Source organism: Neodiprion fabricii, chromosome 5 (genome assembly GCF_021155785.1).
Source record: "Neodiprion fabricii isolate iyNeoFabr1 chromosome 5, iyNeoFabr1.1, whole genome shotgun sequence".
NCBI classification, from domain to species: domain Eukaryota; kingdom Metazoa; phylum Arthropoda; class Insecta; order Hymenoptera; family Diprionidae; genus Neodiprion; species Neodiprion fabricii.
Window position 1 is genome coordinate 34,082,546 of NC_060243.1, and position 27,581 is coordinate 34,110,126.

General features: G+C 36.7%; 2 protein-coding genes across 12 annotated transcripts in view; one reads left to right on the forward strand and one right to left on the reverse strand.

Moving 5' to 3' along the window:
* Nucleotides 1–1,306: 1,306 nt before the first annotated feature.
* On the forward strand, nucleotides 1,307–14,960 carry LOC124182731 (ceramide kinase). 2 transcript variants are annotated; one of them, XM_046570342.1, is made up of 8 exons: nucleotides 1,307–1,806; nucleotides 10,537–10,767; nucleotides 10,886–11,079; nucleotides 11,176–11,551; nucleotides 12,022–12,174; nucleotides 12,272–12,468; nucleotides 12,558–12,733; nucleotides 12,812–14,960. In XM_046570342.1, the coding sequence occupies exons 1-8, from the start codon at nucleotides 1,680–1,682 to the stop codon at nucleotides 12,891–12,893; spliced, it is 1,536 nt and encodes a 511-aa protein (XP_046426298.1). In that variant the 5' UTR covers nucleotides 1,307–1,679; the 3' UTR covers nucleotides 12,894–14,960. The 2 variants fall into 2 exon arrangements, with proteins under 2 accessions (XP_046426298.1, XP_046426299.1); XM_046570343.1 differs by lacking the exon at nucleotides 1,307–1,806 and adding an exon at nucleotides 10,140–10,421.
* A 3,045-nt stretch (nucleotides 14,961–18,005) lies between these two features.
* LOC124182728 (nuclear factor 1 C-type) overlaps nucleotides 18,006–27,581 on the reverse strand; it is a 44,680-nt gene continuing 35,104 nt past the window's right edge. For 7 of the 10 annotated variants that reach the window (XM_046570334.1, XM_046570337.1, XM_046570331.1 and 4 more), the window contains 4 exons: nucleotides 25,788–25,975; nucleotides 24,288–24,641; nucleotides 23,211–23,445; nucleotides 18,006–22,443 (listed from right to left, as the gene is read on the reverse strand). In XM_046570334.1, coding sequence (XP_046426290.1) covers nucleotides 22,214–22,443; nucleotides 23,211–23,445; nucleotides 24,288–24,641; nucleotides 25,788–25,975 — 1,007 coding nt within the window. In that variant the 3' untranslated portion in view covers nucleotides 18,006–22,213. Of the gene's footprint in view, nucleotides 22,478–23,210; nucleotides 23,446–24,287; nucleotides 24,642–25,787; nucleotides 25,976–27,581 lie in introns of all 10 variants that reach the window. The other 3 variants (XM_046570332.1, XM_046570333.1, XM_046570338.1) reach the window with 3 other exon arrangements.

The window sequence follows — 27,581 nt, forward strand, 5'->3', positions numbered from 1 at the left end:
CCATTGTAACTGATTCTGCTTTCTTTACTGTAATCGCTGTAAGGATGTAGTTGTATCTATAGTTAAGCAGTTTAAGCAGTCCATGCTTTACCTATTCCATGACATGCTGTGTGTGAACAATGACTGACTCGGAATGTTGTCCGAAGGAAGGAATGTTTCCCGCGCAAAACTTGCTCTGGCTCTATAACCTCCTCAATCAGAGTTCCTAATCGCTAGAGGATGGTCGAGGTGAATGCACGTAGAGATCGCAACTGGCTACAGTAGACACTGATGAGAAAATATTTATAATCTACATACGAAAATAAATCATTCATAAAATATGTACATATATACAAAGATGATAATGTCGAATTTATCCACTTAGAGACCTATAGACTATTGTCATCGGCAATAAAATTAATTTTCCCGGTAATTAGGTTAGGTTACAATCGCATCGTGGATCTACGTTATACCTATAAGACAATTAACGGAAAACCGGGATTCATCATGACCAAAATTATTCCATAATAGGGCAAATTACTAAAGTTATAGAAATGAGCGCCAGAAATTCCGCAGCAAAGTAACATGGAGCCACGTACGTAATGTGTATACGCATTCGCACCCGACATCTGTATGCATACATATACGTACATATTCGCAATGTATACCTATGTATATATGTTTGGTTGTGTAGCAAAACAGAGCAGAATGCGCGAACAGCACTTCCAGAAAGTTCTGCACCTCGACCTTATCCCGACACATCACGTCGTGTGCTATAGTAGTATAGTATAACCCACATACATATGTACAATAATCTGTATATTTTTGCGTAGCTAGTATGCTCGGTGCGCTTCTAGACAAATTGAGAGATCGCAAATAGTTCAGTATTATCTTTTACGGAGCTTTATCCGATAAATTAACGAATATAGCGAAAGCTGTCCTAAGTACCGGAGTATCAGCCACGAATTATTCATCCATGCGATTCGAGGAAAATTGTTGTAATTTTAGAAGCAAAGCATTGCCGGTAGTAAAATCCAGACCGACTTATAATTCTTACAGGTGTTGTATAGGATTCTTCCTAACGTGACATTCGTGCTCCACGAACAATACTACGAATATACTTGATTGGTGGAATGTTGGTAAATAATCAGAATGAACAGAGTTATCCAAAGAGTATTGCGTCAACGATAAGATATCGGCGTATTATGGAAATTCGTTGGTAACATTGATTTCTGTGTTACCACCCGAGTTCACGAGCAGGTAGCTATACTTCAATTGTTTCAAAATACCCAGCCACTCCTCCACCCACTCTGGGACACTGGTAGTCAGTCAGTAAAGTCAGTTTCAGTACTTCAGTAGTCGGCAGGCGCAGCCAGCCAGGAGTTGACCGCAGATAGGTGAATGATTCTTACGTCCGTCCGTATATACGCAACGCGTTTCTGTACATACAATTCATCGGTGTCAGATCGATCCGTTGACGCTATGCGGTGCCGCTAAAGTTTGTCCGACGGCGAGAGTTTTGGGGAGGGACGAAAGAATATGTCGACCGTTTGAATAGCGGTATTTTGTAATGATAAAAGGTGGTGACTCCGATAACAAGTAAACGAGAACGGAAGCGTCAATAATATACACCTGCAACGGCAGAGCACAGCTGGGAAAATAAAAGTAAATTTAAGACTCGTACTCAGACCGTCACCGCGATGCAGGAATTTAACGATCATGCCTCGGATGCAGTGCTCCTCAACACGTTTGTGATTCGTAAAAAGAGATGCAGGGTATATTTTCATCGGGGAACCCTCATCTGGGAAACCGAACGACCTCCTTACAGTGAGTAATTATGGTTTCTTTGCACGTTATTTAACATCCACATTGTATATACTGCAGCTACACATTAACAAATTGCTTTGTATATTTTATTGTCATGGCGGAAGAAATGAAAAGAATTTCACATTAATTCCTCCCTGATGTGTTGATCTATATGATAATATATGACTGCGTAAATAATTTCACTCTACATGTTAGCGATTGTGCTGTCATGTTCATCACGATAAAGATCTTTTGATTCTTACTTACGAACTGCAGATCACGTCATGTCATATTATATGTGAAATATGAATTGCTATCGACTACCGATAACCTTTTCTATAGAGATCATCAACGGAAAATATCTTAACTTCCTAAGTTTCTTTTTCGATATTTCGGCCCGCATTTTCAGCCAGATTTGCTGCTTATTAACTGAAATTATCGAAAAAAGATTCTGTGAGATATGTGTCCCAAAATCCGATTCAATAAAATCGTACAATATGATACAAAAAATGAACAAAAAATGTTTGAAATCTGACTTGAAATGACTAAATATTCGTCGGTCAGTTATTTTCCTTGTTCGATGGCAGTTTATTCAAGGACGTTTTGAGCACCTGTATATGTACATAACTTCTGATCCCAAGGCAAGACACAGTACAATTATAGACCGCTGTACGTGGCATAAGTAAAAAAGTAAACGAATAATAAAACGCAGGTAAGCAATCAGCTGACAAATCTATATTTCACCAATTCACGGTCAAATCTTTTTTTCAGTTAAACGTGCACGATGTCAATTGTGAAACACATAGTATGCAATACTGGGTCAATTTCTAACAGTGCGTGAGTTAAAATGTGTTAAAATATAAGGTCCAAACGGTCGATGAAACTTTCTATCTCTACCTTTGAAACTATCGAATATACGGAAATCATGATCAGTCGACGAAAATGCGAAAATCAACAGAAATTATTCTGTACCAATATGCATCTATACATATAAATGATTACGTTGATAAAAGTCGGCCAATACTGCGATCGAAAGTGAAAGTTGGTAATTTTTTAAGATCTCAGATACATGCAGATCCGTACACTTTGCTTTACTGGATAGGATAAAACGAATCGTAGAGTTTAAGAAAATTTGTGTGGCAACACCACGTAGAATTCATTTCTGTACATATACGCAGATATACATTCATTTTTATATGTGTCGATTGTCATCGGTATTATTACAATTATTCTGAATTATAGTTGCAGTGATATATTTCAAACGATCCGATTTAATGAAGTGTAGATAGTACGGATATTTATACCTATGTGTACAGTGCATACATTGATATTATGATATTATTACGTGAATCTTCTACTCGGTTATACATTCACGCATGCTAGTAACAGTAAAGGCAGTTCAATCTGTTCCTGAATCACGAAGGGGAATGACATTAATTAATGACGCACGTATCAAACGCTTAGCTAGTCTGAATTAAAACAATTAGCGGCATTTGATGTACATACATACGTTATCTTTACCGTTATATACAATTATAACACAACAGAAGAAGACTAGGACCGCACAATTGTCGTTACAATAACCGTTATGATTGTAATCATTAGTATTACGGTTCATATTGTTGTGTAACCGAAGAATTTATATTAGATATAGGTATATATGATCATTGTGTTCTGCAGATTGCCGTTCAATTGATAAATTTACCGATGATTTAACAATGATTTTCAAAACGTTAAGAGAACAATAAAGTTATGTATCAACTTTTATATTATATATTTATTTTCTGGATAACTTGCATTAATTTATTCTACACATGTACAGGCAAACGTAGATATATTATAATTGAAAAAATAGGTCTCATTAATCTACGAAACGTGCAGCTAATAACTTACATATAATTATACGTATAGCTATAATAGTTATACGTATCACTCAAACATTATATATAAACGGGAAGAAGATATTTGATAATACGTATAATACAAAGGTCAGGCTATGCATACCCATAGGCTATATGTGCAGCTTGTAGCTAATTGTATGTTGCATATAATAACGTACAGGTCTTTATCGCGCATAGATCAACTACATTGTCGTGTTATATCTAAACTAAGTTATTTTTATTTGTTTTGTTACCATTGCTATTGAATCATGTGCAGAAACAACATTAACCGGTTGTTACAAGTATTAAAATTTTATTACGTTCGTTTGCTTCCATTTTTGATTCTGTACGTCATTGGAATTGGACGTGCACGCTTTTTCTCACTTGGCCGTAATAGAAGGTACAAAGAAAAAAGGCCAAGTAAATCGCCAGGTATTAAAATACTCGTTGAGTTATGCTGATTCGTGGCCTTTCATCTTATTATATTTCATGAATATTACCCGCACATATCCTATACCCGTCTGTAATATCGTATTGCAGTAGCTAGAGGTGCGGTAATAAACAAAAAACACTATTTGAATTATTCTATAATGAATTTTAATACTTCGCGTTAGCTAACCAAGTTGAATGGAATCCATTATAACGTCAGAGTTACGCAACTGGCAGATTAGAGTAGAAATAAAAACGATGAAACTGGTGAAACATAACTGAAAGCTATTAGCTATGTACAAGTTATATTAAAATTATTTAATTTTCACTATCTATAATTGTATTATTTCCTTACAAAAAAATGAAAACGTGGAAATATTCGTCGCATGGCATTATTGAAGAGCAATCGATTATTTCACGAAGAGATAAACGTGCAGATAATCTTCATCTCGTGCATGCAAATAGCGCTCGCATCATTGAGCCTGAGACTCTCCCAAGGTATTCCGGAACAAGAAGAGCGGGTCTTGCGCACGTCGTCAAGGTCGCGCACGCTTCGAATTACAACGACTTGAAGTTGGGCCGAAACAACAAATTTTTTCAGTAAACACAAATGTCTCCGGAATTCAGAAGAAATTAAATTATAATTTGAATTAGTGTACATTTAGTTACGCTGATAGTAATGGACATCAAAATACCAATGTAAGGCTACTGCTGTAATGTTATAAAACCCACCGACTTGACCCGACACTCCATTAACGTAATTATCACCGTATCGTCAAAATTTCAAGAGCGAAGGAAAAGTTGAGAGATTCAGAAAAACCGAATCAATGTTTATTATAATTCTACCTACGTAGTTGAATAAGAATCGCTGCGTCATACGTCACGTATTTGCGTATATCGACAAAAAACTACTGTCGGCTAATGATTTGCGCCAACATGCAAGAAACTGTATTATTTATACCCCGCTGTTAGTCTATTCCTTTGTGTCGTGCGTTCTCATCTGGCTTGATTAATTGTTATGATAGAGTGCGATTTTTATCTTCAACACTGCGAAAACAGCCGGCGGCCGTTGTTTCGTCGGTACACTTGCCCTTATCAGGCGTAATATTTCCGTTGCCCTCTCTCCAATGTTGAGGCACTTAACGTCTTTACCTCACTTGCGTTTGAAAACAAAAAACGTTGTCGAGTTACTGATCAGGGGCGTATGTATGACTATTATTCCCTAGTGTTGAAAATCCAAATTTTAGACTAGGTTAGGTTGGGTTGAGTTAGACACGAGGCGAGTTAAAACAATTTCCCAATTATGGACTGAGAGAAAATGTAAAGTTCATCCAGAAATTGAAAAAGTTTTTTCAAAACCTTATCAACAAATCATTATTATAGGCTGGCTATAAAGATAGGAAGTGGTATGTCTGATGACAAACTGTATCCATCACTAACGACAAATTTCTTCCATTCTCGGGAAATTCGTCAATGGATTACTCATTTTTCAAATAGTTCACGTATAAAGTCGTCCCTAAATTATAGTGCCCGGTGTTCAATAATTCAGACGTTATTGGCTCGGGACGACGCTCCTGACCGAATGGACTATAAATATGTATGTAGGTACGTTCCTGTGGGCCCTATTGAAAATTTCTATAATAATATCATAGAGTCCATCTAAATTTGCTGTCTGCTGGATTCCTACAGGATCCCATCGGAAAATAGAACGAACCAGAGAGTTTTGAGAATAGGATTGAGAAACATGACACAAAGTGATAAGTCTATCGCGTTTTTGAATCCGATTCTATAAAATTCTTTCAGAATCTGTCATGTCCTATCAAACTTTTCCCGCACGAATGGCGTATTGCTTCGATGAAGGTGAGAGGATTAAACGTTAAGTTAGTATTATGTTAGTGTAGACATAGTCGGAGCTGCCAGCGCGTCTGGTAAGGGCGAACACTCTCTTATTGATCGAGGCAGAGACCGCGAATCATAGAGATATTATACATAGAGTAGGCAAAGTATAGGGGTGAGCATAAGTGGAAAGGCCTGACGGATAGAAAGAGAAAGAAAATCGAGCGACCGTTTTATCCTTGTTTGCGTACGCATTTACGCATGCGTCAGAATCATAAGCTGCTCTACTTCTGCGCAATGAAATACTGCGCATGCTTGGTAGCATAGTGTAAGGAGTAAAATGTGCTCGATATAGGACCAATTTTCGTACAAGGTCGCACATTCCGCCAGTTGGCGTTTATAAGTTGTTTGTGAGTTGACGTCACGGCAGGTCATGGTAATCCTACGGCGCATGCACGTGTACAAAATGAAATATAACCTCAACTAAACGTTGATGAACGCATGAAAAAACGCGCTAGGTCACGCATCGCGTTGAGTCTCGTCGTTTCACGAATTCAATAAAAGGGTCAATTTCTCGTTTAAGGGATGTAAGAATCGTGGCGGGACCTGCAGGAGTAAAATAGTATTCGCATTTGCATTCTGCGTGGACTGAAGAATTCAGTCTACGTTTTATGTGTAACATCCTGATCTACCTCGGATACTAATTTATTAACAGTTTTGAATGGACCGCTTGTTGCGACGTCAACTGGCTGAACTTTTCTATTGGTTAGTCTCCGAAAAGCTGCACTGCACACCCAACTCCTTACACTGTTTTTAGTACAAAAAGATAGATTAGTCACTCTCTTTTTGTCGATTGGAAGCTTGTATGGCTCACTTGTTTACTTTTTATTTATAATATCTCTATACCGTAAATCCATTATAGGTATACACCAGTTCACGGAGGGTGGAATAGTGCGGATACTAGCATAGTACATCAATATATTTCCATATACGATATTTAACGCTATCTAGCGCGTCTGAGGACAAACTTACAAATAACCCCTACCTCTGGATCTTGCGCTAAGTTCAAATCAATTCAGACATGAATATGAAGGAAAATAAAGTAAACATTGCGTAATATTAGAAATATAAGTTGATTAGAAACTTCTGCATAAGACAATATTTAATTACACGCATCCATAAATAAAATTCAAATACCGCTTACATTGTATACAATAGTAATTAAAATTTACACGTGAAATATACAATTTGTACAATAAGCGATAATGTATAATATATGTAAAATATATAAATTATTGCCTATACAATTAATTTATTATCACTGAATCGAAAAATGTCACAAGGCGTGAACCTGACATTTACTTCTTCACCAAGGTCCGTAGATAGACGAGTGGACAAGGGAAGGTCTTCGCATGGTCGGCATTTTGTTCCAATTTGTGTATAGTGCGTAGACTTTATATTACAGTCTGAACATAATGGAAAAAAAAATAAAAAAAATTGATAAACCCTAGGTCACCGCCATTTGAAATCACTATCGTAGTTCTTACGGAAGATTCCTCTATCCAATCGCCTATCTACGGACGTTGTTCTTTACCAAACATCGTCACTCGCCTTAAGAAAGTATAACGGAGTTTCCTTTGATCTGAAAATTCACCCCTGACTTCAATGCATTGATGACAAAAGAACCTGCTTTACGAATTCGCTCCGGAGTGGAAGGTAGTAAGGGGTGTTAGTAGCCATTGATCCGTACCACGGTCCCTATACTAAGTCCCATCTTATATAAATGGATTCTGGTTCAAGCACTCCGCCAGTCCAACCCAAATAAGGCGGGTATTTTTCGAGGTGGATCCAAAAATATTTGGACCAATCGAATCCTTTGCCTTCCATCTGTGAATTCCACATTCTTCGGATGTGACGCTTGTAAAGTGAAGCTCCGTCGTACCGTAGGTTTTACTTTTCCACCGAAAATTGGTTTCAGAATTGTCCACATTCTTCTCACTTCCTTCGTTCCCCACTTGCAGCCATTTAAAATTTGTTCTCACGTAACGGTGTTTACCCATTAACGGAGACCATACACTTAGCGGTTCGTTAGGGGTTACTTAAACTTTTAACGGTGTTGCAGTTACGCCATCGCGCCCCAAAACAGAAAAAAGAACAGTTAGCAGACCCGGTTGAGGTGACTATGTTTTCATGGGCTGGCAGAATTTGATTCTACTTCAGTATATAAATAGATGTGGAACTTTGAATCAACGATGTTATGTTATGAATACTCAACGTCGTTGCCAATTCTCTTTGTGTTGCCTCAGTAGCACATATATCTATTATACAGGGTGGACAAAAAAAAATTGGGTTCATTCAAAACGTGAATAAACTTTAAGCGCGTTCACCAATTTGCAAGAACTTCTTTCTGCCTGAAATTACAAGAATAAACGTTTCATTTCGCGTTTAAAAATACGGAGAATCTTCATTCCTCACCGAGATACAAGCTGAAGAGATAAGAATTTGGAAAAAGTTGCTGGGAGAAAGAAAATAGCGGGTTTTCAACTTAATTTTTATTTCAAGTTATGACTCAAAGTCTAATCTAATCTATTTCGGTTCAATCGATGCTGAAAATTTTACAATAACCTATGTTTAGCTCATATTCTTCTCATTTTTCACATTTCACAATTTCCGATACCTAATTCATGTGATCAACACAATCGAAGAAAAAGTGGACGGGGAGTAGAATTTAGTGAGAAGGATTTTTTGCGGCTACTGTTGACAGAACTCTCCTTCGCCAAGATGCAATTACTTGTACAGTGAAGAGTATAAGGACAGGTTGTGTGACTTCCAATTCCATACGTCAGTGAATGATTCCCCCAATGACTACAAATGTGATATTCAAGGCAATTCGCAAAGATTAAAAAGTCAGCTTTGACGCCGTCTCGAAATATCTCGCAAATGGTCGTTTTATCTGTTTGGTGGTCGATTATTCGTGACTGAAGTCTGATTAAATTCTGGATAACCGTTGGCTGAATCAATTTTGGTCAAGTTTTCCATATGATTTACGGCCGACATTTGTGACAGTCTACTTTCTTGATAATTTTCCGAAAACTGAATTTTACCCTCAGAGCGCGCGTTTTGACTCTAATATTACAAGAATTGTTTCATGTGTTGTGAAAAGAAATGTTTCTATGAAAATTTTTGAAATGCCAGAGGCAAACTTCAATTGGAAATAGAATTATCTCGACGATATTATGTGAATTATATCGTAAAGATTTGAACATAAAAAATGTATACAATTTAGAGAAAGAAAAATCCTCGTGGAAAATGATTTATAGGAATTTTTGAATAGTGAAATTCGCAAGTACTGGACTTATAGTTAGATATTGCCAGTGGATTAAAGTGATATTTTGATGATACCAAAGTGGATTTTCTGAGTGTAATTTTGGTAAAGCCCCATCGTAAAAATTTCACAACTACACCGATGAATTGAGTGGAATTTGAGTGATCAGCTGCAATATCATTCTAATACCACTGATTTTAGGATCCACTGAAAAAACACTGCAATAATACCCTGGAAGTGAATCCGCCAGGATTTGGCTGTCTGTAACTCTTGGTCCGTTGCTCGCAGCGCATTCGGACAGCGCGCAATCGATTTCTCTAGCAAAATGACGTAGATATAGTGCATCAAAGAATTGATTTCAGCACTTTGAAGACCATCGGAATTTCCTCAAATAATCGAAAGGGAATTCAAAAAAGAGCATAGGACTAACAGCAGCAGCATTATGACGAAAATCTATCGTTTTCCCTGGCGAATTCATTAGCATTTCACATCATCATTCGAATAATATAATTTTCTTCAATTCACCCAACTCACAGATCCTCTTTGTTCCGTTCAAGTTCCGTCCCACCGTTGATCAAAGAAACGATCGTCATTACGCACGCATACCATCGCACGCATCGAGTAGTTTTGCAGAATTTTCTGACGCAAATACTTGTGCGATTTTCCATGCATACAGTCATGTGCATGCGAATGAGTATATTCACACAGTATCGATATATTTGCATGGCGTGTAGATACTTAGTGACTCATAGCTACGAGCTTGTCGCAGATGTCACGTTATGCCTATATATTATGATAAGTAAAATTCCCAAGTATTCTCAAATTTCCAATTCTCAAGTATACGAGCGCATTATATGCTACGAGCTATCGTCTGAGAATAATAATTAAGATTTTGTTTTTGAAAACGTTTCCCGTAAAACTGTTTGGCGCATTTTATAGTGGACAGCAGCGAAGTTTGTTTTTTGTATCACTAGAAGGTCGAAAAAAATCTGCTGAACCATCATTTGACAGTGGAACGAAAGATGCCAAGCTTCACTATTCAAGACTCATGATTTACAAATTAAAAAACATTGCAAGGCAATCTTGATCACTTAATATTTCTCATCGCTGCAGACAGATGATTAAATTAATCCCATGCGTCACGCTTCCTACCAGCGGGATCAAAAGTAAAAAAATTGTAGTGTCTACAATTATTTATATATACATGTACTTATAATACAGATGAACAAAATAGAATATTCACTTTAGTTTAGACATTACTAATAGAATTGTATTTTGCAGCAAGGTGGACTTTACCTTTGACCGACGTCCTAGCAGCTCATTATGGCAATGATGCAGACGTAGATAACACTGGTGGTGTTGACGAAAAGTCCCAAGCCCCAACAAGTTTTGTGCTTCATTATGCGGCTCGTGGTTCTAAACACAAATGGAGTCATCACAGCGTTAGAATGAGTCACACCGATTCTAGACAAGTAGCTTCTTGGGTGAAGACTATTCGTAACTATCTGTCAGGTCAGTTTACAGTCGAGTCATAAAGAATCCCACCGTTTTGAGCAATTAACTTTAACCACTCTCATACTTCGATTTGATCGTAATTTTAAAAGTAAAACCCCACATCATTATATTCCAGGTTTGACCCATCGTCCTAGAAAAATAATGGTCTTTGTTAATCCAATCGGGGGTAAGAAAAAGGGCTTGAAAATATGGGAAAGTGATGTTCAACCGCTGCTTGCCATAGCAGGCGTTGAAGCAAGGATGTTGGTCACCGAAAGAGCGGGACACATCCGAGACACATTGCTTACCTGCAATTTGGACGACGTTGAGGTGAATAGAAAAATGATAAACCGAATTCCGTGCGCTGGTATTTATACAAAAAAATAAGAAGGTCAACGCAACTAATACTAACATACAATTTCACAGGCTGTTGCTTGCATTGGTGGAGACGGCACCTTTTCCGAGGTGTTCAACGGGTTGGTATTACGGACTGTAAAGGACAAGGACCTGGACCCAAATGATCCAGAAGCTGTCTTACCGCCCCCAAAATTACCAGTCGGTGTTATTCCGAGCGGAAGTACCGATACTGTAGCCTACAGCCTCCACGGGACGATCGACGTTCAAACTGCCGTTATACATATCATTTTTGGAGACACAACAGGACTCGATTTATCATCTGTCCACAACAATCGTTCCTTGCTAAGGTTATACGCTAGCGTCCTTAGCTATGGCTACCTTGGCGACGTAATCCGAGATAGTGAAAAGTTTCGCTGGATGGGACCACAGAGATACGATTATTCAGGTCGGTAGATGCGCGTGATATCAGATTTCTCTTCATCAGAAATCGGAGTGAAAATTTTTTACATAACACGTGCATATTTTACGCATTTTTCCATGCGTATTTTTCGTACACAAAGTACCCGTTTCTACGACGGTCGAGTGACTCTGCGAGTGCGCATGCGCAGAGTACAGATAAGACCAGTTTCAAGTTCTGCACGCATGCGCTGTCGGAAACGAATCTCACATTACGCGACCCTAACCTCAATTTCGTGCTTTATGAAAAGACGCGTAACATACTCTTGTTGTATAAAGAATCGTATGCACGAAGGAGGCAACTGTCCTTTCGCCTTGCGTATTTGCAATATTCGTCTTCCGCTCACCCACGACTCATACTGCAAACTTACCTCCTTGTTACACAATATGCTATTGTCTATTGCAATTTGGTAGTTAACAGGCCCGTTTCTTCACTTACCAGTTTATCACATGTTTCAGGGTTCAAGAAAATACTCGCCAACAAAGGATACGAAGGGGAAATAGAGCTCTTATCGGATCCGTGTCATCCAGCTGCTAGCACTAAATGCACAGAAAATTGTACCAGATGCTTTGAACATACACGTAATAACGATTGCGATAAAGAAATATTGAGTAAGCGATAACAGTACCTTTAGTTGTTTTTCACTGCACTTCTCGGCATCGATTTGAAACTTCTCACTAATACCGATGTTTTGATTCTGTTTTTCAGAATGGCGGACAGTGAGAGGTAAATTCTTTATGGTCAATGGTGCCAATGTTTCATGTGCATGCGATCGAAGTCCCTCAGGCTTTAGTCCACACTGTCACATCGGAGATGGATGTATTGACGTGATATTGATCAGGCACACATCGTTTTTAAATAACATCAGAGTCCTTTTGAGATTGAGCAGTAGGAATAAGAATTTGGTAAGAAGAATGCTCGAAGATTTTTGTCGCGTTATGAATTATCTTTTTGCATCTACCTAACTAAGCATCAACCCTTTTACGCAATCCAGTACGATCTCCCTTTCGTCGAAGTATACAGAGCCAGGGAATTCAAATTCCGACCTCTTCCGTCTGTGATAAATGTACCTGCTGACAACACCGAGGTGAACATACCTCAATCGCAGCCTGACCTCAGCGTGTGGAATTGCGATGGCGAAGTAATTCAGGATTTGAATTTGAAAATCAGGTAAGGTACTCATAATAATTCTCGTAATAACATTGAACTGGAGCATTCACGTCTGACTTCCATTAATCTCTTTTTCAGGGTACACTGCCAGTTACTTAAAGTTTATACGAGGCGTATGCAGGATTCCATTACCGATACATCTTGCTTTTGTCCGCTTTAAAGAGCGGGAACTGAGAATTCGGAAAAGCGGGAATTCTGTTTACATTTGCGCTTCACAAGATACCGATTTTTTTTATCTCCCTTTGAGTCCACCCCAGAAATTTCATATCAATAATTAAACGTTGTAGTTCCTTTCATAAGCTTGCCTCGTATTGTTAAGACATGCCACTTTTATTGATACGATTATTATTTTTTATCTGGTATTATATTTTTAAAACATGATTAGTATTTATATTTTTATTAAATATTATATACACATGAAATACGCATAATATCATCGCTATGCGCGCGCTAAATTTTGGGAATTGCTCGGGAGCTTTCGTTATTCAACAGAGTAACAAGTGCTACACTTCACGTATTTGCATTTACTTTGAACCGATCTCATTTTTTGTTTCTATTCTTTCCCCCCTCTATGCATGGTTTTGATTTTTCTTTGCTAAAGGGAAAAAACCATGATGTTGGGACGATATATTGGTTGGCGAATTACTCGGTCGTTATTAAAGTTTGCAAAGCACTGAATTACGATACAATAGGTGCTTTAATAAGATGCGCAGTCTACCCTCCAGTATATTAAGTAATTAAATAGGTTTTAAATGCTCGACTATGGCATAGAATTGTATTAGACACTTAAGGTGCAATGGTTTTGTAAAGAGAAAGTTTATTCCATACGATGTTTTGCTTTGTTCTCTTCATTAAGTTTTTTTTTTTTTTGTGATTTTGTTACTAGCGATACGGAAGTGAATGTTTACCCAATTTGTTTTTAGAAGAAAATATTGCGTGATGATTGAGTATATCAATGTAGAATATAAGTTTTGCATACATGTAGAAGGTGGATTTATAATTTCTAAATTAATAGAAAATATCAGCTTGATTATTATTGAGAATGTTAAATTAAAACTGGAAATCGATACGATAAGATTATTCGTGTGTCTGTAGGTTCATAATATTAAATGATTATATAGTGACGGATACACGTAGCTTGATAAATATTTTAGAAAGTATACAGGGTGACCTAGAGATTCATAAGACTATTGACATTTTCAGGTTGATACAAATAATTTTGCCTTTTCTCTTCTGCTGTTTGTTTTAACCTCTTGATGAAGGGCAGTATTACGCATTTTAAAAACGTTTTCCATGCCTGATCCGAAATCTATGACTACGAAGTGACGAATGGGTACGTTGTTACTGCAGAGTATTACACTTTAATTTTATACCCGAGATAAGCAGTGGTGCGATATATTTTATGTAAACTTTATATACTTCGTTTGTGATGATTCTGTAATGTATGTGTATAAGAGTGAAGCTTGAAATAGTATTATGAAAATATTTGATATTATAATACATACTATGTTAGGTTCATTCTTGAGTATAAATGACAAAGTGAATGAGATGAACTTTTTTGAAAACGCCTGCGAGATTACATTAGAAGAATATATTATGTTAGGCAATGATCTGATTTTTATATGCCCACAGGTTCAATATAGAATTGTTAAAAATCGCACGGTTCCGGCATCGATAGTTTTTTTTTCTAATTAACGATGAATCCATCATTGTTTTCATACGTGAACGTCTCAAATTTGATTTATGAATACCACACTTATTATACACATATTGTTATAACCATTTTTCACGTAATTATAATTTAGTAAATTTAGTTGGGCAGATTACGCGAACGATATCAATAGGGTACTGGCATAATTTTTACAGCTATTATTTTACAATATTTCAGGTTATTGCAAGCATGGAGATTTTTCAATGTACAAATTCATTCCGCATACTCCAAATACTTGTACCGAAATAAAAGTATTTATACGACAACAAAGGATGTTGTTTATCGATTTCGAGGAATCGGGTTATCAATAAAATTGAGATCTTATGCGCGTACCCTATTTTCACGCAATTGTTAATTGTACGTCTTTTAGTGCTACAGAGTGAAAAAAAAAAATCAGTTGAACTGTGAATTGTTCCTCAGAAAATCATCTCAGGCCGTAAATGAATTGGGAGATCCTTTACGATAATCGTATTGGCGGAATGAATCATAAGTATTATGTAATTTATAAATAGAAAAGCATAAAGAGTATACAAGGTAGAGGTGAAATGGTTTCCGAATTACATGATTCCCGACTTCTGAGAATATCGATTGAAATTCAAATAACAACAAGTATACATGTATGTATTTAAACCGTATACGATTTCGGCATTTCAATTAATTTTCAATGTGTAAATCCCAGTAATTGTAATAAAAAATTTCTCTGTTTTTATCCCCGTATTTGTAGTTTGTTATAATACGTTCAATTGTATTGAAAATTAAGGAGGACTACAACGAGGTACGTCGCACACTACAAAACTTTCACGCATATATAATGTACATTAACCATTGTGCATAAACGTAACAAGTTGTCTTTATATATGTACTAAGAATTTTAATGATTAATATTGTCGGATATATATGTAATACATAATATCAATTATTATTTCAAACATTATGGACACGGGATATATAATGGCGGAGCAAGGTATATATATTTATATACTGCGGTGCTAAATTCCTCGACATTACATCGCGATTTTTCGGTGATTATATCGTATTGACGTACATTATATTTTACAATAATAATATAGCAATACAATGGAAAATCACCAATTATAATAAATGAAAAATGAATAATATTTTCCTCAATAGATCGTACTATTATCATGCTATCATTAATTTATTTATTTATTTTATTTTTTGTTATTGTAGTTATTATTATTATTAGTTTTATTGTTATTAACATTATTATCGTCATCGTTATTAAAATTATTTACTCGTGGACTCGCGGTGTTATCAGTTCTGTCCTTCGTTTTCACTTACGATTTGCAGTCTCCATCACTATAATAATTCCATCAGTCACGCAGCTCATCTGCCATTCTACACGTTATACATGAGTATGCATATATATATATATGTACATACATACATATGCATACTCATGTATAACGTGTAGAATGTATATATATATATATATATACGTTATCGCCAAAATAGGCAGATCAATATCCCGATCTTAAATTACAAAAGCTGTAATCGAATAGTTCTGTATATTCGCCCGCACTATCAATTTAATATCAAATCTCAATCGAATATGATCAGACAGGTTTGACTTCTTATACACGTTTGTTTTTTTCACGTAAAAATAAATATTAATAGAAAAGAAACTTCACTTGCTTGCCTTATTCTTCCTCGCTCAATGAAGCACATTATACTACGTATTATATTTAGTCTAATCCCTGATGTATAACATGAACTTCGTTCACAATCGTAAGAAAAGAAAAAAAAGACACATAAATATATGATCGTGATACGAAAATACATAAATTATAGGACCAAACGATCCAAACAAAAAATCAATGCAAAGAGGAAAACAACGTTTCATTCTCTTCTTTTCTACTTTGTACAATAATACTACACAATTTTTATGTAATTTCTGCTCAATAAATATTCGATAAATATATTATTGCATTTATTATAATATAATTATGTATATATGGATTTGTGTATATTTATGTATATATTTGTATACATACATATATATATATATACATGTATGTATGTATGTATATTATAAATACATATATACCGTCATAGGCATGTTGCTATATTAATAGTAATAATAATTCACATTATTGTTATTAATATCATTATCATTATCATCATGATCGCGATCATTTTCGTCGTAATTCTTTATGCTCTTTATGTTAATAAGATTATTTTCATTGTTACTGTTAGTACTATTATTATTATTATTATTATTATTATTATTATCAATATTGTTATTCATTAATTATTTATGAGTAATATTAACTATGTATAGACTTGTTGTTATCGGTTAAGGGCTCGTTTCGTAATCAATTGTTAAGCTATGTATAATTGTTTCGAGTCTATCGCTATTTATCTATATTCAGAGTGGCCTATTAATAGTATATTATTGTTGATGACAAAAACAAATGCCAACGGATTCTGTTACGGTTGAAAGCGCTTCTTGATTTACTTTTCTCTTGTATGAAAAATCGGTTGTTTGCAAAAAAAAAAAAAAGAATAAAAAAATTCTCACGTTTTATCATCAAAATCGACGAATAATTTGTGATATTTATTTCAATTTTCTCTACCTTGGTATATAAACACTAAAAAAATACAAAAGTAAGGGGTGTTTCTATGTTATAATCCATGCATAAGTTCCGTGGTATGTGAAATATTGAAAATTCGATAACAATCTAAGCGTAAATTTTCAAATGTGTCAATCTGTTATCAAATATTAGTTATCAGTTTTCTAGAATAACAGATTAGATTAGAGATTTTAGAACCGTAGGCTCAAAATTGGGATCCAACTTGGTGTAATCGTAGCTGAGCAATATGGCGTCACAACTGGCTTATCGGCTGATCGTTTAGGTCGAATCCACAGCTAAATGATACGAATACAAGGAGACAATGAACTTAGTGCAAGCGGTTAGACTTCTTTTTTATTGCATTGCAACAATAACTAGAGAAATCACGATTAATTAACGAATTTTATCATCAAATACGTCCTGGGGTTAGCGTAATACATTTTCATCCGCGAGATGGCGTCTTTTCATATTTTGGATCCCAATTCGCCGATTCAGCCACTCTGCTTATCAAGTGGTAATTACAAGCAAAACTTTCTGTTGCTATCGTCGTTATCTGCATCAGTATGAAAGATTACATGAATTGAGATGCATTATTGGGCTTCATACAATCGTGATTCATCGCAATTATAAACATCGTTCGTAAACGGTCTTGGATCGCAGCCAATAGCGGTGGATCCGCGTATTTTGCACTCTTCATTTAGAGTATCAGGATAAATTTCTAACAGTGAGAAACTTTCGAGTCTATAAGTTTGCACGCACTGGTTACAATTTCACTGCGGCTACTTGTCTTCTTCAGTCGAGTTCAATTCAATCAAAATAATGAATTTTTTAAAGAATTAGCTCCACCTAAATCGTTACTTCGAAGACTGCAAAGCATTGCAAACATTTTTTCTTTTCAAATTTTCCAATATTACATGAGAGATTAGTATAATTTTTGGGAAAAAAATTTAACAGATTGATGACGTATAATTGTGCCATCGATTTTTACTTGAGGCATATAGAGTAAAAAAACGTTTTACATCTCGTTTGCGAAAACACTAGACACAATAATTTTTCATTGTTAATAATTCACATGATATTGGTATAACTTGCGTAATTGCAGTTTTGTTAGTAATTAGGGTTATTGCTTAACCTTACAGTCAACGAGCACAATTTTTATAATACCGCGTAATAATTACGCAGCATTTTATGAATAATATTTACATCGTGTGTCTGTATGTGTAAGTTTCTTTCATCTTTATATTAATTTATTTTCTCTTCTATGGTACGGTATACGTTACTTCGAATTATGGTAGTAGTAATAATGGTGGTAACGGTAGTAGTGGTAGTAGTTGTAGTATTAGTAGTGGTAGTAGTAGTATTAATAGTATTAGTGTTAGCAACGGTAGTAGTAGTCGTAACAGTATGTAGTAGTAGTAATAGCAGCAGTAGTAGTAGTAGTAGTAGTAGTAGTAGTAGTAGTAGTAGTTTAGCAGTAATACTAAAAGTTGTATGACTTTTATATTCAATATTACCATAGTACGCTACATAAATATGTATGTAGGTTTATAGGTATACGAAATTAGTATCAACTGAAACAGTGCCTGCCGTAAATTGAAGAGTTCAATTAACACGTACGCCTTTTGTTTAAAATCGGCAACCAATTTAGAAAGAATTAGACCATTTTATTTAGAAGAAGATATCTGCGGGTACCTTGTACTTGCGATACTATTTATCGTACTCGTATGAGAATTACTGGTAAATAATGAGTTTTTAAACGTGGGAGAAAATATCTTTGGAATAATTTTGATGCGTTGATTTTTATTTTCATTTGTGTGCTCCGAGATAGGTTTTCACGTACATAAATGCTAAATTATGTTTATCATTTGCATTTTAACCGTCTATTTATTTACTGCTACGTTTTGGTCGCGTTCTAATAGTTTTATCTATAAAAATATTGCTTCTCCGCTTTTCTCGAGCAGTTATCGTCGCATCTCGAACTTCGTAAGTGCATCGACGATTTTATATCTTTAATTTGGTTCCCGCAGGATCTTGGACAAGTCGTCACGTCGCAACCACATACGGTGTGATATGGTGAAAATTAATAACATAAATACCAACTGTACGGAATCTCGTTTTCAAAAGAGATTAGATTCTGTTCGATGTAAACTTATTATTATTATCATTATTACTATACGCTCGTAACGAAAAAAACTTTGTTCCTTGTACAAAAGAAAAAGCTTGCGTCAACTATGTCTATCTAAAAACAAAATTTAAATAAGAGAATTTACACCAACAGATAAATGGTCTTTCAAATACCTTTGTTTATTCATATTACCATGTTGCTTTAATTCTGGTATTGCACAACCTCAAGAAACAATTAACAGTTCATTGGCGCGTTTATAGAAATTGTATAGCGGTATATGTTTCACGAATTGCATGGAAGCGCACTCTTTCAGTTTATTCTAAATAAGTTTGTATAAGGTATATAATATAACAAGCTTTCGCGAATAACGTAAATAATGGTTTAATTTAATAGTATTCGGTAAGTGGTTGGTATATAGAAAGAATAAATATAATGTAGGTATATACGCTATAGGTATAGGTATTCGATATAGGTTAGGAAGCATATTTGGGTATTATAGGATATCTGCCGTTGGTTTGCAATTTTAGTATATGTATAATATATAATATATGTATAATCTTACTGTTATACTATTTTAATCGCTAATCATTAATAATAGTTATCATGAATTTTGTTTCTATCTAGCAGCCTCTGGTGACTAGCCGCGCACTAGTCTTAAACTAGTGTTAGCACTAGCCTGAGCATTAGGCATATACAATTAATTGTTCGACGAACTTGTTAATGACTACACACTCCCGTTCCATGTCCGTTAAAAAGGAATTGTCTTCTCTTTTTCCTTCCTTTGCCTCTGTACAGACCTATACAACTTTTGTTAATTTCTAATGCAAAATAAATACATCGTACTACTTAATAGAAATTTTTTTACATCTAACTCACGTGGTTTTTTTTTTTTCTTTTAATTTAAAATTTAATCCTCTTCTCATTTACCTTGTTATCAATCATCGCCGTCATCATCGTCGTCATCATCATTAATATTATTATTCTTATCAATTATTATTATTAATATTATTATCATTATCATTATCAAGTATTTATTGCATCGCGTTTTGCGAAATAAAAATAAGTGTAACTTTTTTTTTTGTCGCCTTATTTTCTTTTCATTTTTTTTACAAGTTTTTTTTTTTTTTTGTTTTTTTTCCGTTTGTCGACATATTATATAATAATTAATTGTATAACGTAACACAACATGATAATAACTTTTGTACCGTCCCGCACGTACTCTAAGATTATTAGAAAAATATTCTATCAATTGACAATCGCATGTACACTTGACTAGATACGTTTGAAGCCAAAAAAAAGGCAAACAAACGAACAAAAAATCAAAACAAACAACAAAAAACAAATACAGAAGAAAAAACGAAATAATAGTCGAGTAAAATTTACTTGAAATGTAACGATAGTAGTGAGAGAGAAAAAATAATAATAACCGTTGAGAACCATAACACCGCCGGACATGGACGAAAAGAGTTTGGCTAACGATGGAAGAACGATCGGTTTTACACTCTGCGCGGAAGAATCTTTCAACACGATCGCTAATTGCGTTTTTAATATTTAATTGCTTGGCAATGGGATATTGAGCAAATTACCAATCGCGTTATTGTATATTGGTATATCTATAATTTTTGTCTACGTGTGCATATATGTATACATATATGTACACACATGTAGATGTATACGATATATAACTTGAACGCGTTACACTTTTACTGCAAGTGTATGAATTTAGGGGGGGAAACAAAAAAATTAATATCACAATTAAGCGTCACGAATTATTCATTCCGCTGAGTCATGGTTACTAACCTTACATTACTTAATATTACTATATATACATACATATATATGTACCATGTCTGTGTATATATGTATATGCATATAGAAAAAAAACCTGGTACATACTTTCGAAACTTTTGTAATACGCGTTCTGCAGAGATGAGTGAAGAAAGTTACACGGCTCGATTTGTGTGCGTATAGAAAATTCCTTTTTTCCGCCTTGCTCGTTTTTCTGGTAAACGATATTATATGCATGTGTGTAGTTTGCAAAATTAAAACAGGGTATAAAAGGTGGGACATGGCGCTGTAATCTTCGAAGTATTGCGGTGGCTGCACAGCTGAGAAAAACATCAACGAATGATTGAATGATATTATACCTACCGATTACGTCGGAAATACATGAACAGGTATACAAGCGTTGGGAGTGAGTAACCGAAAACGAGTTTTTGGAAATGAATAAAGATTCTTTCACAGGTACCCAGGTTTCAGTCCGGCGTGGAGAGCGACGTTTTTTTTAAATTATTATTACTTTTATTGTTTATTATTATTACTCTTATTTTTTTCTTCAAATTGAACCGCGAATACGGATTAACAATAATTTAGACGTTCTATATAATATCGTAGTGGTGACAAAACTATAATATATCGACTACCGCGTGGAAAAAGTGGCTATTTCGAATTGCGCTTGAAGAACCGGCTATCTAGAGCTTAGCTTAAAAAAACGGCTATCTCATTCGTGAAATTTTTCCACCGCAAATTTAGTTGGTAGCACTGTCAGGCTCCATACTAAACTCGCGGTTGTGTTCCGAAATTCATGCAAGCTCCGTTTTGGGGATATAATAATAATAATATTATATTTCCACGTACAGGAGCGAGGTGGGAAAATATGCCCATTAAAGAGAAAAAGTTTCGAATGGAGATTTGAATCGGTGGATAAAGTAGGTATTCTTTGCACTAACATCCGAAATATCCGGTTCTTCAATCGAAACCCGAGATAGCAGGTTTTTCCACGCGGCCGTCGATATGCTCTCCTCGTATATTTATCAAAGGCAAACGTGGGCATATCATGATGCAGACGACTGAAGGAGAACTGTTGATATCAAAATAGCGTGTGTGACGATGAAAAGGCACCTTCCGTACGACGGAAAATGATGGTGGTACAGGTGGTGGTGATCAGCAGCGATCAGTATGTAAATGGCAATGAACGGAAATCTGCTGTTGCTGCAGACAAGCGGGGATGAGTATGCGGTGAAATGAAGAAGATGGGAAATCCCCCGGTGTCACGGAGAAGATTTCGGCCGACAAGACTTATCCTGCATCACTTGTTGTTGCTGCTGTTGTTGCTGCTGTTGCTGCTGTTGTTGCTGTTGTTGTTGCTGCTGTTGCTGCTGCTGCTGGTGATGATGGTGACTCGACGGATCATTTCCCACTCCAAGCTCGGTTCCCATCATTCCGCCATTACCGCTTTTATCCATCCCACTGTTCGCGTGCACCGAATGAAAGTACCGGTCTAAAATGAGTGCAGGGGGAGGGGGGAAAAATTTCTATAAAAGTTTATTCGCTGGATAATAATTCAGTTGCGATATGAAGAAATATCTATGTTCGTTAGGGTGGCCCTTAAAAGGTCATTTTTGAATTTCCCTCGGCTCACCTTCAAATCGACTCCACGTAATTCAAATATAATTTACAAATCTTTACAAATATTTATCTCAACTCTAACCCGTATCCAAAAGAGGGTGGATTTCCCCATCCAACCCTTTCGGGGATCGGATTTAGATGAAATTTGGTAATGAGGGATTTTTCGAATCGCCGATTACGAATCTAAACTGAAAAATTGAAAATTCAAAGTGGCCGATCCAATATGGTGGATCAAAACCCCAAAAGTCACTTGATATTGCCATATTGGATCCGCCGTTTTGAATTTGGTAATTTCGAGTTCAGATTCGTCATCAGCGATCTCGAAAACCCCCGAGTACCGCATTCTGTGAAAGTCAAATCACTTTTTGGATTCCGCTCCAGTGTATTGGATCCACCATTTTGAAAGAAACGCCCCTATACTAAATTTCATCGAAATCCGTTCAGTACATTTGAGTGTCCCTGAAAGTGTTTAATGGAATCCCCCTGTTTGGGGCATGGGTTAGAGTTGAGATAAAAATCTGAAAAAATTAGGCAGAATTATTTTTGAGGCACGAGCCGGTCGAAATTCAAAAATGAGCTTTTATAAGGACCGCCCTAAATTGTTCATTTCAAAACGTATGGCTCAAATGTTACTCTTACCCTCGTCCATCGCCGAGGGAGGTTCGCTGGCTGTGCCAGCGATTATAGGGGCCATCATGTTGTAGTCGTCTTCCAAGTTGATGAAGGGTGCAGCGCTCCAACGGGGTGGCACGTTGGAAACCGATCTCTGCGTAGCGACAGGTCGACTTACGGAAGCGGGCGACGAGAAGAGGGACAAATTGGTCGGCGAAATGACACCAGACATCGAGCTGATGGTAGGATAGGTGAATATTTGCTGCAAGTAGGCGTCGAACGCGATGCATGAGAGAGTGTGACACGAATAAAATGGCGGCGACGAGGGGCCATTCACTTGGAAATCAAATTGATGGGTTCGATTCATCAACATCCGTCCGAGTAATTTGACTAGGTGTTTCGTATCATGTGATTTTCATTGGTCAATTCCTAAGTTGCCCCTGATTTCGAACGATTTTCCAACCTTCTAAGTGATTTCTGAATTAAATAAAATCACAGACAACCACTAGAGGGACAGAAAATAACTAGGAATCACCAAGAATGCTGAGAAATCATTGAAAATCAGGCGTTAGATTAAAAATCAATCGAAATCACTTGATACATACACTAGAAAATAACGCGAATCACGTGATATACAATAGATCCACCACAGAAAAAAAAACAAAGTTTTGTACCATCACAAGAAAGAGACGAATCCCATATAATTTGGAGCTGCATGTTCCCATGATATAAGGAAATAAGGTGAAACAATGCCCATACGCTTTAGTTGAACCAATTTGAAAACATATAATCCAAGGTGACGTCATATAATAGGCTTGATATTTTGTCCTTTAGTGTTTATATTATCATGTTCGCAACATTTGACTGCACAAACTGGCATTTTCAGAAAACAGAATACACGGAAATACATAAGTGTAACCTCAAGTAACCTATTTACGTGATTTCTGTGCCGTCATCTTGGATATGCGCGGAATGACCGAAAATCGGCCTTCACTTCTGACCTTCTGACACATTTTATTCCCTTAGATCATGCATGTCCCACATGATTGCCTTGAGTGTATAGTCCCTTTAGCGACGGAGAAGAACGGAGACTGTTCAGCTCACCTGACCGGGCTGAGAGTGAAAATGGGCAAAGGTGTACTCCCGACTCGTGTGAGGCGCGGCGACGAGGATCCTTGCTGGGCTTTTCCTGTCGCCGGGGTCGATGGAGCCTTGGCACGAGGAGCTGACCAGACCGGCGGCCGCCATCTGCTCCGGACTGGCCCCGAGGTCCCCCGGATCGTTCGGAGAGGTCGACGACGTCGGCGGAGATCCGGCCGTCGCTACCGTCAGCTCCCCCGTAGACCTTATGATGGCGACTGGTCGCGCCATTGGGGCGGGCGGCGGGGGCGGTAACATCGAGCTTGGGTAATACTGTGAAAACTTTTGTATGCCACCACGGGTTCCAGCGAGCTGCGTCTGAAAATGGCATACGACACTCATCCACACAATCGTGCGCGCTCACCTACCCTGGACCGCCCTGCAATTTCTCTATAGACCATAGACTCGATTTCTCCTAGCATCGGTTCAATTGGTAGCAATTATATGTATATCTATATCTATCAAATACAATTTTACCGTTAATGCAGTAGTACACTGTTCAATAATTGTGGTTGACGCGAGACCCTTTTATTGCAAACCATCAATTGGGTTTGTATCCGTCGGTCCAGAGCAAGTGAAACACATTGGCACACAGAAAAAGCGCCCGAGAGTACCGAAGCTGCTTGTAGGAAATGAATTTCCAAATTTTCAGAGCGAGGGGACATTCGTTACTCAAATCGTCATTTATTGATTGGGGCTGTCTGGGTCACCGCGTTACATTTCGATTATGAAATCATCGCCCTCGTCTCTGCAGTAACTTGAATCTTAAATGCCCGAAAGCTTTTCCACGACTTCATTTCAGCAAGGGATATTGGCGGACTTTCAAATTTTTCCGACAACTTCAGCAAACTGTACTTTACGCGTTTTCCTCCTCCTGAGTCATAAAATTATCACTTCAAACTTTCAGAAAAGATAGAGAGTATGATCGCACTTTTGTGGTCACTAAATAAAGTTAAAATAATGATGAAAAAATTTGAATATATGTATATACATATTGTGGGAGTTAGCTATGGAGTAGCATGTCATATATATAACCTCAAAGCGACAGAGTAAGAATCAGTTGCAAGTATATTTATAGTGTCACAGTGATTTTTATAAACCGTTATTGATAGCTCAAGCCCAATTGCAAACTCTATCATTTCCCAAAGTTGAAAATGTATTCATTACGTACGCAGGAGAGAAAAAACCTGCAAATCACAATTCGCTCACTCGGCCGGTACTTACTCGGTCGATACTTCGAAATCCCTTATAACGATGTAATCAAGTCACTGTACGATGCAGACAACCGTATTGAAATCATCGTTCGGAAGCACGAAAGAAATCGGTGGTACGATTCGAGGAATGAGTGGCCCCAGCATGTAACTGACTCGAGAATTGGTAATCGCTTTTGTGTCATTTATTGTCAGAGATATAACGAGAACTCCATCGGCACTCTAGGGGCAATTTAAAAGCTACGGTAGATACCTGAGGTAGCTGCTGGGTATTTTCAGCCTCTTGACAAACAAACGTGACAAAATCCGAGAGAGTGTCGTGACCATTTTCTGGGTATTTGGCTGCCGCCGCTGTTCCAGGGTGCTCAGGTTGATAATAAGCCAGACCCGACATGCTCTGTCCCGAACCACCAGCTAATGCTTCGTGAGGAGAATGTAACCCTGAAACACAATCAGATCTCTAAATATCCAGGCGCAAAAAACCAGCGCCAAGTTCACCACCCCGTTATTCTTAATTAGTCGTTAAATCGTTTGTCAACATACGTTGTTCACCGTTGAAATTAATACAGTGACTTATTTTCCGTCATACATATTGTTTGTATTTAAATATTCATTGATTTATATGGTTGTGCATTAAGTTATTTTTCAGGGGCATGGGGTGGCTTGTGCGGCGCTGCTGAATGTTACAGTATACCGCATGGTACCTAACTGTCGCAGCATGTAGAGTGAATCAATTGATGAATCAGGTCAATGAGAGCCAAGGTTTTCGGTTGTTTTATAAGTGTACAAAACTTTGGCTCAATTGGCACTGAGGGTTCGTAAATATATATATATAGAAATTGTGCAGTTTACACGTTGCGATTGTGGTATTAAATAAGTTAGTACATGGTGGGAAGATGTAAATTACGAGTAAAAGCACTCGAGAAGCGTACATTGTATATAATAGCACGAAGTGACTGAAAAATGTATCATCACATATCGCAGATTGAGTGCAACAACAAACATCAAACAACAATTAGGTTACAACGATTAAACAACACATCAAACATCAAGGTAACAACATCAACATGAACAATATGTATAATTGTATATATAGATATGTAGAGAGAGATAGATAGAGAGAACAACAACACCGACATTGCAACAACAATATAGAACAGGTAGTATTGTACCAGTATAATGAATGTTAATCAAGATATTAAATCAATCAAGTGAATAATCAACTCATCCAGCATACGACATACCCAGAGCATTGGCGATGGTGTATACATAATAGTAAAGGTGATTGATAGATCGTATAAGTGTATACAGTCAGGCTTTGATTCTGAATAAAGAGTTTTCGTGTTCAAATTGACTGTCAAGATCAAGGAAAACAATTAGAAACTACACTTTCCATTCAAACGTTGGAAGAATCTGATGAACTATGCATGAAAAGTACAAGACGTAGTCTGCATTTTGTAATTCTTAATGCAAACGATTCTCGATTCGAGTTCTAATGACGAGTCAAATTCATTATCGATCAATTAAAACCCTTCAATTCGTGGAAATCCTAAACTGCAAGAAAGTATTTTTTGAACTTAAATTAAGGAAGCTTAAGCTTCCTTGGTTATCAGAATTTTGAAAGTGACGTAATTTCCAACTTCTACATTGTTACTTTATATTCATCCAGCTTCGTTGAATCGTTGAGGAGAATAAACAAAAAACAGTTGTTCGGAATCAAAGCTGTCGAAGTGCAGCCGAATGTAATAATAACTTATATATAAATGTTAAAGAAAACTGGTGTCAGAGGTGGGATCATATAAGACATACAGACAGATAGACAGTGACAGCGACAACTAGCTTACCAAACAGAGGTTGTGGTGGTGCGGACGCGCGTGAGCATAATTCAATTACGTATTCATACGTACAAATAATATGTACCATGGCATATGTAAAAAAATGAATTCAAAAATCTCTACCAGCTCTCAGGCAGGCCTGTCTGTCTGTCTGTTGTCTGTCCATCGGTCCATTCCTCTTTTGACCCGCTGGAGATATTACAATCTTTTTC

Excerpts from the sequence above, each read along its gene's own strand:
- LOC124182731 (XM_046570342.1), top strand. The coding sequence starts at position 1,680 with ATGCAGGAATTTAACGATCATGCCTCGGATGCAGTGCTCCTCAACACG. Across the intron at positions 1,807-10,536 it reads AACCGAACGACCTCCTTACA|CAAGGTGGACTTTACCTTTG; the intron begins GTGAGTAATTAT and ends TGTATTTTGCAG. Across the intron at positions 12,469-12,557 it reads GCAGTAGGAATAAGAATTTG|TACGATCTCCCTTTCGTCGA; the intron begins GTAAGAAGAATG and ends TACGCAATCCAG.